General features: G+C 40.1%; 1 protein-coding gene across 4 annotated transcripts in view; it reads left to right on the top strand.

Moving 5' to 3' along the window:
* The window catches only part of Hmt-1 (ABC transporter ATP-binding protein/permease Hmt-1), a 284,462-nt gene that overhangs the window by 155,314 nt on the left and 116,229 nt on the right, over positions 1-12,919 (top strand). For all 4 annotated transcript variants that reach the window (XR_011393767.1, XM_070098648.1, XM_070098647.1 and 1 more), the window contains 3 exons: positions 48-220; positions 377-507; positions 8,455-8,561. Coding sequence is in view for 3 of the 4 variants with exons in the window: in XM_070098648.1 (XP_069954749.1) it covers positions 48-220; positions 377-507; positions 8,455-8,561 (411 nt within the window). In the remaining variant the exon portion in view is untranslated. The remainder of the gene's footprint in view (positions 1-47; positions 221-376; positions 508-8,454; positions 8,562-12,919) is intronic.

Genomic DNA, 12,919 nt, shown 5'->3' with positions numbered 1-12,919 from the left:
CTGTCCTATACTCTCATGAGTCATGGTATTTAATTTTTTTTTTTCAGTTGATGGGTTAGGTGGCAGTGGAGGAACACCCTTTTTCTGCTGGGACTATGTTCTTTTCTATATTGCCTTGAAGTTCCTGCAAGGAGGAGGTACAGGAGGGATGGGTTTCTTAAATAATCTTCGTACTTTCTTATGGATATCAGTGCAACAGTATACCAGCAGAGAGGTTCAGGTATGTCAACTATTGATTCATATGTTGCTATGTTATTTTTGCATACTGTTTCTCTTACTTTTTACTTAGTCTTTTTTTCATGAATTAATGTATTGGGACATATCTAGAACAGTTGTTTTATATTTTTTCTTGTACAAAATTAATCTCTATCATTAGGTTCAACTCTTCTCACACCTGCATAACTTGTCCCTACGATGGCATTTAGGACGAAAAACTGGGGAAGTTCTGCGTGTGATGGACCGTGGCACCAATTCTATCAACACACTCCTGTCTTACATTGTTTTTAAGTGAGTTGATAATTTAGTAGTTTATTGCATGTACAGTACATGACAAGTTCTAAAAATAGTGCATATTATATCATACTGTACCGTGTGTCACACATTTGATGGTCATTGATCTTCCAAATCATTCCTGATATTTTGTAGTTCATTTCTTATCTTAGAAGGCATAAGAATAGATTTTGTAGTATCTTGCAGGAATACTCCAAGTATTCCATTTATTCCTGCATTAAATAAACTATAAACAGTGGATATCAGACTTCATCTCTTATGATTATTGTCCCTAATAAAAGCATATCTAAGCATCTAATGTCATTTAAGACAGAAAATTTGCCTCTTAATATTTTGTCAGTTTTTTAATTTGCCTGTGTTTTAAGAGTGTATCCATAGTGAATCCCTTTTTTTTATTAACATGTCAGCCATTTCCCACTGAGGCAGGGTGACCCAAAAAGAATGAAAAACCCTAAAAGAAACTAAGAAAAACTTTCATCATTCAATACTTTCACCATCACTCATACATAATCTCTGTCTTTGCAGAGGCACTCAGATACGATGGCTTAGATGTCCCTCCAAACTGCCAATATCCCAAAACCCTCCTTTAAAGTGCAGGCATTGTACTTCCCATTTCCAGGACTCAAGTCCAGCTAACCGGTTTCCCTAAATCAATTCACAAAATATTACCCTGCTCACACTTCAACAGCGCGTCAGGTCCCAAATACCATTTGTCTCCATTCACTCCTATCAAACACGCTCATGCACGCTTGCTGGAAGTCCAAGCCCCTCCCCCACAAAACCTCCTTTATGCCCTCCCTCCAACCTTTTCAAGGACAACCCCTACCCTGTCTTCCTCATTCTACTTTGATCCATTCTCTCTAAACGACCAAACCACCTCAACAACCCTTCTTCAGCCCTTTGACTAATACTTTTAGTAACTCTACACTTCCTCCTAATTTCCACATTACGAACTCTCTGCATAATATTTACACCACACATTGCCCTTAGGCAGGACATCTCCACTGCCTCCAGCTGCCGCCTCACTATAACATTCACAACCCAAACTTCACACCCATATAAGAGTGTTGGTACCACTATACTCTCATACATTCCCTTCTTTGCCTCCATGGATAATGTTTTTTTTGTCTCCACAGATACTGCAATGCACCACTCACCTTTTTTCCTTCATCAATTCAATGGTTAACCTCATCCTTCATAAACCTATCTGCTGACAAATAAACTCCCAAATATCTGAAAATATTCACTTCTTCCATACTCCCTTCTTCCAATGTGATATCCAATTTTTCTTTATCTAAATCATTTGATACCTTCACCACCTTACTCTTATCTATGTTCACTTTCAACTTTCTTCATTTACACACCCTCCCCAACTTGTCCACTAACCTTTGCTCATTATCATCAGCAAAAAGTAACTGTGTCAACTCCCATTTTGTATTTGATTCCCCATAATTTAATCCCACCCCTCTTCCCACACCCCAGCATTTACTTCTTTTATAACCTCATCTATAAATATGTTAAGCAAGCATGGTGACATTACACAGTCCTGTCAAAGACATACTTTTATTGGGAAGTAATCTCCCTCTCTCCTTCACACTCTAACCTGAGCCTCACTATCCTCATAAAAACTCTTTACAGCATTTAGTACTTACTACTTATTCCATATACTTTCAACATCTGCCACATTGCTCCTGTATCCACTCTGTCATCCTGCTCTTCTTTACTCCTAAAAGATGTTATACCTCCCTGGCCAGTGCATGAAAATTACTGCCCCCTTTTTTCATTGACATTTAAAAGTTCCTCAAAATATTCCCACCATCTACCCAATACTTCCAGCTCCCCATCTACTAACTCCCCTACTCTGTTTTTAACTGACAAATCCATTCATTCCCTAACCATTCTTAACCTGTTTATCTCACTCCAAATTTTTTTCTTATTCTCAGCAAAATATCTTGACAGTTCTTCTCCCACTCTATAATTTTCGTTCCTTTTCCAATCTCTCACCTATCTCTTCACTTTTCTTTTACTCTCCATATACTCTGCCCTTCTTATATCACTTCTGCTTTTTGAAAACCTCTCATAAGCTACCTTTTTCTCTTTTATTGCACCCTTTACTTCATCATTCCACCAGTCACTCCTCTCTCCTCCTTTGCCCACCCTCCTATAGCCACAAACTTCTGTCCCACATTCTAATACTGCATTTTTAAAGCTGCCCCATCCATTTTCAACTCCCCTGTAACCCATACTTGCACTAGCTCACCTGTCTGCCAATAGTTGCTTATATCTCACCCTAACTTCCTCCTCCATTAGTTTATAAACTTTCACCTCTTACTTGCTGTTGTCATTTTCCTTTTGTACCATCTACCTCTTACTCTAATTGTAGCTACAACTAAATAATGGTCCGATATATCCATTGCCCCTCTATAAACATGTACATCCTGAAGTCTACCCATCAACCTTTTATCCACCAATACATAATCTAACAAACTACTTTCATTACGTGCCTTGTCATATCTTATATACTTATCCCCTTTCTCATAAAATATGTATTATTTATTATCAAACCTCTTTCTACACATGGTTCAATTAAAGGCTTCCCATTTTCATTTACCTCTGGAACCCCAAATTTACCTACTTCTCTCTCCACAACATTTTTACCCACTTTAGCATTGAGATCTCCAACCACAAGTACTCTCTCACTTGGTTCAAAATTCTCTATGCACTCACTCAACATTTCTCAAAATCAATCAATCTCTCTTTTTTTTTTTTTTTTACACAGGGTTTGACAAGGTTAAGGATCCCTAGCTTTATTGACAAGCTATTTACAGGTTAAGGATTCCTAGCTTTATTGGCAAGCTAAGAGCTGTTACCTACATCAGCTCATTTGAAAGCATTTTTATTGTTATGAGACATACAAGTAAGGAACAGGATGAAGTTGGAGCCATCTGTGGGCCAGCATTTTCATTTGATCAACTGACTTTATCTCGTTGACATCATTATGCTGTTCTGGAGAAGGGTACAGCCAAAGTGAAGTTGCTGCTTTCTGCCCATCTTGTGGCATAAAAGCTTGTTTCACGCTGTCCTTGAAGTGGATCCAAGCGTGGTATTTTGACAATATTGGCCTTTTACATAACAGTAAGGCCACCCACATCCCTCCTGTGTTGAAGGCTCTGCTGAAATGACAGATCTATCCAGGATGGGTCCAGGCGAGAGATGAGACGTCTTGCTCTGTTCTCCACTCTGTAAAGCAGCCGCAGATGACAGGGGGGCAGGCAAACCAAGAAAGTGGAGCATACTCAAGGTGCGAGCGTACTTGTGCCTCGTACAGAATCTTGCAACCCCTACTGTCAAGTAGATGCGAGATACGGCGAAGTGCTGTAAGCTTCCTGGCTGCCTTGTTTGCAAGATTTACAACATGGTTCTTCATGGTTAGTTTGGAGTCAAATTTCACCCCAAGGATATCAACTTCTTCTCCAGGTGCCAACACCCTCCCATTCATCCTTACTACTGCACCAGCATTACCATCATGGTGCCTAGAGACGATCATCATTTGCATTTTCTCAGGTGCAAATGTTACTTGCCATCTATTTCCCCAAGCTGATATAGCTCTCAGCTGGTGATTGATGTAGCTTAGAGCAGCTGGCATTTCTTCTCTTGGATAAGTGAATGTCAGTGTGCAGTCGTCTGCATATGCATGTGAGTCTGGGATGAGATGAAGAAGGTCGTTGAAGTAGACATTCCATAACAATGGTCCCAGCACGCTTCCTTGTGGAACACTTGCCCCAATAGGATGTCTTGCTGATTCCGTTCCATTGAGAACTACACTTAGAGATCTACCCTGAAGGTAATCACTGAGGAGACATAGCGTAGAGCCTGCAATTCCCAGTGCTTGAAGTTTTGCTAAGAGGCCCTGGTGCCACATCCGGTCGAAAGCTCCAGTAATGTCCAGTGCTACCACACAGCTGACTTTGGATTCATCCAGTGACTGGTGCCACTTAGTGGAGAGGTTTAACAACAGATCAGCAGCAGAGTAACCTTTTCTGAAGCCATATTGATGATCACAAAGTAGTGAGTGATAGTCAAAAAACTCTGTCATTTGTCTTGAGATTATTGTCTCAAAGATCTTACCAGTGATTGACAGGAGTGACACTGGTCTGTAGTTGCTGATTTCTGCTCTGCTCTTCTTTTTGTGAACAGGGACTACATTTGCCTCTTTCCATAGAGAGGGCCATTTACACTGTACTAGGCAGTGCTGAAAGATGCGAGTTAGAGGTGCTGCTAGCTGGTCTGCACATCTTCTCAGCAATCTTGGGCTCAACTTGTCTGGGCCCACATCCTTTTCTTGGTCAAGCGATTTAAGAAGGAAATGCACCTCCTCCTGCCTTATTGTCACCACTGACAGTTTTGACAGTTCTTGCAGCTAGCCAAGGAGGGTCCCTTGCTGGATCAGGAACTTGCATTTTGGTAGCAAAGTGTTCAGGAAAGAGGTCCGCCTTCTCTTGACTACTAGTAGAGGTGGTCCCATCCTGTCGATTTAGAGGTGGAATGAGTTCATCAGGCAGATAACCTTGTCTGTCCTTGACCAGGGACCACCAGGTTTTGGAGCCTACCCTACCTGATGCTAGCTTTCTTTTAGTGTCCACCTCCCATTTAGCAATGGCCCACTTTTGAACATCACCCATATGTCTACAGGCTTGCCTGTGCAAGTTCCTGTTATAGGTGGTAGGATGTCTCTTATACCTTCGCCATGCTATGTACTTAGCAGTAGCAGCCTCTCTACAACGAAAGCCAAACCAAGGCTGATCCATAGGCTTCGTCACATATTGCCGGTGAGGAATGTGTTCTTGTTGTAGATTAAGGATGTGTCCAGTGAAGGCTTTCACTTGGTTGTCAACATCCCCTTGGAGAAGAGCATTCCAATCGGTGGTGGCGAGCTCAGAGTGAAGGGCTGGCCAATTACCTCTTTCCCATAGCCAGGTTGTGCGTGTGGACTCCTCACCTCATTCTTTTGGGATCTTAAGTGTCATAAAAACAGCCTTGTGGTCAGACGATCCAACATAGCTGAGGGGTTGACAAGTGACTATGCCTTCTGCCAGATCACTCACTTCTGGGTCAAGGGAGGAGCCAGAGATGTGAGTAGGGAAATCAACAAAGTTTCTCATGTCAAACACTGCAAGAAGGTCATCAAAGCCCCTCTGTATAAGGTGCGGTTGAGGTCACCAACAATTATGATATGTTGACAGTTGTGTTGTAGCAGAAGGGAGTCAATATTTTCCATTAGGAAGTTGATAGGATCTGCATGTTGCCACTGAGGTCTGTACATTGCACAGCTGTATAGTCCTTGTGGCTTAGCGCTTCTTTTTGATTATAATAATAATGTACATTGCACATGCTAGTACAGAGGTACTAGTGTTTATGCAGAGCTTGAAGAACATCATTTCAAGATGTGTAGGGGTGGCAACATCAATGTGCTGGGCATGAACACTTTTAGAGAAGCACACAGCAACACCTCCTCCTTGTCCTTGCCTGTCTCTTCTCATCCATGAGGTGTAGCCAGCAATTCTTGCAAAATTTTCTGGAGTCCTGTCATCCAAAAATGTTTCAACAACAGCTATCATGTCGGGACGTCGAGTGTTCACAAAACTGTGTGTAAGCTCTCCAACAAGATGGTATAAACCTTGGTAATAAATACCGACAAGTTGGTTTAGAAAGACACATAAGCAAACACTATAACATATTTATTAGAAAGCGTTTCGGTCCTGGGACCTTGATCACTTCTAACATACAGTCTTTCTACCTCTGTATGTTAGAAGTGATCAAGGTCCCAGGACCGAAACGTTTTCTAATAAATATGTTATAGTGTTTGCTTACGTGTCTTTCTAAACCAAGCTCTCCAACATTAGTAATGAAACCTCTAATGTTGGCCGACATGATGCTGATAGACTGGCTCCTCCTCCTCTCTCTAGGTGCATAAACACTCACTATAACCAACTTTTCACATCCAACCCTTATTTTACTCCACATAATCCTTGAATTTATACGTTTATATTCCCTCTTTTCCTGCCATAACTTATCCTTCAACATTATTGCTACTTCTTCCTCAGCTCTAACTATTAGAAACCCCTGACCTAATCCCATTTATTTCTCCACACTGGAACTCTCCTACCCCATTCAGCTTTGTTTCACTTAGAGCCAGGACATCCAGCTTCTTTTCATTCATAACATCTACAATCATCCCTTTCTTATCATTTGCACTACATCCACGCACATTCGGACATCCCACTCTGGCGGTTTTCTTCTTTTTCTTTTTAGTAAGCTATATGGAAAAGGGGTTACTAGCCCATTGCTTCTGGCATTGTAGTTGACTTTTACAACACACATGGCCTACAGAGGAAGGATTCTTATTCTTCTTCCCCATGGATATGAAAGAAAGTGTGATAAGAACAAGAACTTCTTCTTTCAACAAACCAGCTGTATCCCACCGAAGCAGGGTGGCCCCAAAAAGAAAAACGAAAGTTTCTCTTTTTAACTTTAGTAGTATATACAGGAGAAGGGGTTACTAGCCTCTTGCTCCTGGCATTTTAGTTGCCACTTACAACATGCATGGCTTACAGAGGAAGAATTCTGTTCCACTTCTCCATGAAGATAAGAGGAAATAAACAAGGACAAGAACTAGTAAGAAAAATAGAAGAAAACCCAGAGGGGTGTGTATATATACGCTTGTAGTACATGCCTGTGTAGTGTGACCTAAGAGTAAGTAGAAGTAGCAAGATATACCTGAAATCTTGCATGTTTATGAGACTAAAAAAAAAAAACACCTGCAGTCCTACCATCATGGAAAACAATTACAGGTTTTCATTTTACACTCACTTGGCAGGATGGTAGTACCTCCCTGGGCAGTTGCTGTCTACCAACCTACCTTTTATTCTTGTAAAACTGTTACTGTAATAAAATGTGATTTTGCTGGCAAAGTAAATAATGGTGTGCAGCTTAGCATATATTAAGGAAGTTATTGTTTATTAGTCTCATACATTCCCCAGGAAGTAAGCATCTACATGAGAGTGATGGCAAAGAGGGCCCTATACTTTATGTAAAAAACCATAAAAGTCATAATACAATTGCAAACAAATTATAGAAGAGGTGGGGTTTGAATTCATTGCAAGTGAGTCTGAAAATTCACAGGCCAGTTTGTTAACCACTTGGCCAGCTGGCTCTAATAAGATTCAGTTGGATGAATCTTGTATTAATGTTGGTAGAATTACCGACAACATGTTACGTGAAGGACACAAGTGCAACTAATGTGACACTTTTTGTGGCAACGTTTTGCTACAAAAGTAGTAGTAGTAGTAGTAGTAGATGAATCTTTAATATTAGAGCCAGCTGGCCCAGAGGTTAACACACTGGCCTGTGAGTTTTAACCCTTAAACGGTCCAAACGTATATATACGTTCACTCACTTAGCGCCCCAAATTTTTTGAGGAAAAAAAATCTTTTCTTTTAAAAGGAAAAAAGAGCATATTGTGCCCAGACATCCCCAATTATTTTAATATGGCACACAGTGAGTGCGCACACCCATTCTCTCATGTCTAGGTGACTCAGGCTTATTGTGGCAATGTTGAATGAATGACAAAGAAAACGTATATATACGTTTGGGGCGCTACGCGCGTGAACGTATATATACGTTTGGACCGTTTAAGGGTTAAGACTCACTTGGCATGGGTTCAACCCCAACCTGTTTCATAACCTGTATGTAAAGATCATGGTGAGCCTTACTGGGGCTCAATGAGATATGTGCAGTATTGGTATGAATGATGCAACATCCTCCAGGTGGAGCTCACTATACCAAAATACATTTTTAGTCAAAATGTGTACTTATTATTCTTTGATAAATTTTTAAGCTGTGCACAGTTTGATATTTAATCATGTGTTTAACGTAAATTTACAGCATCCTGCCAACGGTGATAGATATTATTGTTGCTGTCATCTACTTCACAGCAGCTTTCAACTATTGGTTTGGTCTCATTGTCTTCCTGACCATGGTTGTATATCTAGGTATGTATGTGAAGGTAATTTTGCATTATCTAATAATTTTAAGGATTGCATGTACAGTAGATCATTATATTATACAGATTTATTTACCATGATTTGGTTATTGCACTATTGAAGAATTGCGGTACAATTTTATACAATACACTGTACTTCGTAAAATTAACTTTACACGGTTCTGTTTGCGGGCGCGGAAAAAATTTCCCCAGCTCAAGCTGCCGCCTTGTTGTGGGTCAGCAGGGGAGACCTCCCACCATCCCTGACACACCCACTACGCCCATCCCAGCCTTCATGAATACATGTCCAGTATGAATGCTCCCTAGGAGCTAGCTGTGGTTGTAAATTGTGTTTTGGCCTTTTAATTGCCATATCTTGTATCTGCCAAGCAATCATGGTACCCAGTAGGCATACCAGTGTTGCTGAAAGTGGCAAGAAGAGGTATAAGCATTTAAGTCATAGAGTTAATGAAGAAAATAGAGATATTAGACAAGAGATAGCCTGTGGCCATAATGAAGTGTCAGTTTATACAATTAAAAAGAATGAGATAAATGTATGAGTTTGTGTGATGAATAACTGACTGATGTGACAGATTTACTTGACTGACTTACTAACTTTCCTGACTGACTTGACTGTCTTACTGACTTGACTGACTTACTTGACTGACTTGATTGACTTTACTAGACTGACTTACTGACACTGACTTATTGACTTGACTGGCTTACACTACTGACTAATTTACTGAGTTGAGTGACTGACTTACTGACTTACTGACTGACTTTACTGACTGACTTTACTGACTGACTTACTTGACTGACTTGACTTACTGACTTTACTGACTTAGACTTTTTCATTGAAGAGGACCCTGACAGTGGTCTGAAATGGTGTCTAGAGCAGCTGATGCTTTACCATCAGCTCTATAATGTGCTGCAGGGTAAAATAGAGCAGAAATCCATTACAGAATTTATGCACACTCCAGTACAACCATCAACTTCAGTACCAGAACCTCTACCATCCACCTCAGTCCAGTAGGGCCACAGCATAACTCTCCACTCTCTTCACAGTCATCGACAAACACCAGCACCCACAATTTGAGGTAAGAAATACTATTATTTCTGTTGCATTTGTAGTCTTAAGCAGTAAAAACAACATAATACATCACGACAATGAACTACAATTACATATTCACTTTTATTTTTGTAAGATCTGGAGGTCTAAAAAAAAGTTGTTTGGCTTTTTTGGGGCTCCCAGGAATGTAACCCTATTTTTCCCATAAGTTCTTCAGTTTATCTAACATGGATTTACCTAACACGGCGTTTTCAGGAATGCAACTATCGTGTAATATAACAGTCTACTGTACATACAGTCTAACCCCAGTATTTTCATGGAGTAGAAACTCCCTTCAGATAAAAAGTCCAAAAATATGGAATTTTGCAAGAAGATTCTAAAGGCTCCCTCTCTGCCAATTATGTATAGTATTTCAAAAATATTGCTATAAAACACCTCCACAAATGGATGTAGATCATATATAAATGTAAGATATTACTCTTACAACCCGATTATCCAGATTCCAACCACCATTCATACGCACGCACTTCATCTTTATTGTATTTCTCTGCTGCAGTTTTTTTTTTTTAACTAAAATTGTTGATACTGTTTGGTGTTACTGTCTCTTTATGTTAGCATTGCTGGCTTCATAAACAGTGTTGTTATGTGCATGAATTGATCATTTCATTTGATAAGTTTATCTTAAGATAGCTAAATTATGTTCAACTTAGCATTCAAATACAGTGGACCCTCAGCTAACGATGGCATCACCTAACGATGGCATCACCTAACGTTAAATCCAGCTAGCGATATATTTTAGCGCAAAAATTTTGCCTCGGCTAACGCTAAAAAACTCACCCAACGCGATTCGTTCGAGACGCATCCACGTGTGGCCTGAGCACGACTCACTTGTCCTGTGGGTGCCAGTGTTTACAAGCCAGCCACCGCGGTCGCATCCAAGCATACAATCGGAACTTTTCATATTATTACAGCGTTTTTAGTGATTTTACCTGCAAAATAAGTCACCATGGGCCCCAAGAAAGCTTCTAGTGCCAACCCTACAGCAAAAAGGGTGAGAATTACTATGAATATGAAGAAAGAGATAATTGCTAAGTACGAAAGTGGAGCGCGTGTCTCCGAGCTGGCCAAAATGTATACGAAACCCCAATCAACCATCGCTACTACCAAAGGTGCAACTTTGTTTTCGAATAAGAGATCGCAAGTGATAGAAGATATTGAGAGACTGTTATGGTGTGGATAAATTAAAAACAGATAGCAGGAGATAGCATCTCTCAAGCGATCATATGTGAAAAGGCTAGGAAGTTGCATGAGTATTTAATTAGAAAAATGCCTGCAACTAGTGGTGATGTGAGTGAATTTAAGGCCAGCAAAGGTTGGTTTGAGAGATTTAAGAATCGTAGTGGCATACATAGTGTGATAAGGCATGGTGAGGCTGCCAGTTCGGACCGAGAAGCGGCTGAAAAATTATTTTTTTTTATTAGCACACTGGCCGATTCCCACCAAGGCAGGGTGGCCCGAAAAAGAAAAACTTTCACCATCATTCACTCCATCACTTTATTTTATTTATTTATTTATTTATTTATTTATAATTTGAGCACACTTACAGAGGTACAAAAAAAAAAATACAGATAAGAGCAGCATGCCAAAGCCACTTATACTATGCATAGCATTACGGGCTGGCTTAAAATTAACTTAAGATTAACTAAGCAATGATGAAATCAGTGAAAAACATTAATGTAAACTGATTACTATAAAGCACAAGTGAGTATTACAAAGACAGGTCATATGGTTGCATGCATTGTTGTAAATTCAGTAGAATGGAGTATTCTGTTAGGTAGTGAATTTAAAAAATAATAAAGTTAGATTGGGTTTTAGGTTTAACATTTATGTGATATAATTGTGAGAAACATTTAAGATATACAATTTATAAGGTTCAGTTATTCAGTATTTATTTGGTTTTGGGTGAGTAAGTGATCTTTGAGAAGAGACTTGAATTTATAAACAGGTAGTGTTTCTTTTATATTTACAGGTAATGAATTCCAGATTTTAGGGCCTTTTATGTGCATTGAGTTTTTGCATAGCGTGAGATGGACACGAGGAATATCAAAGAGTGATCTGTGCCTTGTGTTATGGTCATGTGTTCTGTTGAGGTTGGCAAGGAGATGTTTGAGGGGAGGGTTAATATCAGAGTTGAGTGTTCTATGTATGTAATAGGTGCAGTAATAAGTATGGATGTTTTGTATGGTGAGTAGGTTGAGTGTATTGAATATTGGTGGAGTGTGCTGCCTGTAGTGAGAATTTGTTATCATTCTAACTGCAGCCTTTTGTTGGGTAATTAGTGGTCTGAGATGGTTACTTGTTGTTGAGCCCCATGCACAAATTCCATAGGTGAGATAGGGGTAAATAAGAGAGTGATATAGGGCCAGGAGGGCTGACTGTGGAGCATAGTACCGTATCTTCGATAGTATGCCTACAGTCTTGGAAATTTTCTTAGAAATTTGTTGTATATGTGTATGAAATTTGAGTCTATTATCAAGGTGGATTCCTAAGAATTTTCCCTCTGTTAGCTTTGTGATAGGTGATCCGTTTATCATTATGTTAAGAGGGACATCTGTAGCTCTGTTACCAAACTGAATGAAGTAGGTTTTGTCAATGTTTAGTGTAAGTTTGTTAGTACTCATCCAGGTAGATATTTTCTGTAATTCGGTATTTACAGTATTGGCTAGCGTGACTGGGCTCGGGTGGGAGAAGACGTATGTTGTGTCATCAGCAAATAGTGTGGGTTTGAGTAATTGAGAAGCATTTGGTAGGTCATTTATGTATAGGAGAAAGAGAAGAGGGCCAAGGACACTTCCCTGTCTTACCACTCCATCACTGTGTTAAACTGCAACATTAACACCCCTCCTTCAGAGTTCAGGCACTGTACTTCCCATCTCAAGGACTCAAGTCCAGCCTGCCGGTTTCCATGAATCACTTGATAAATGTTACTTTGCTCACACTCCAACAGCACGTCAAGTATTAAAAACCATTTGTCTCTATTCACTCCTATCAAACACGCTCACGCATGCCCGCTGGAAGACCAAGCCCTTCGCAAACAAAACCTCCTTTATCCCCTCTCTCCAAGTTTTCCTAGGACGACCCCCTACCCCGCCTTCCTTCTACTATAGACTGATACACTCTTGAAGTCATTCTGTTTCGCTTCATTCTCTCTACATGTCTGAACCACCTCAACAACCCTTCCTCAGCCCTCTGGACAACAGTTTTGGCAATCCTGCACCTCCTCCTAACTTCCAAACTAC

The sequence above is a fragment of the Cherax quadricarinatus genome, chromosome 63 (genome assembly GCF_038502225.1).
Source record: "Cherax quadricarinatus isolate ZL_2023a chromosome 63, ASM3850222v1, whole genome shotgun sequence".
Lineage (NCBI taxonomy): Eukaryota > Metazoa > Arthropoda > Malacostraca > Decapoda > Parastacidae > Cherax > Cherax quadricarinatus.
Note: the sequence above shows the minus strand (reverse complement) of the source record. Positions and strands in the feature narration are given on the sequence as shown.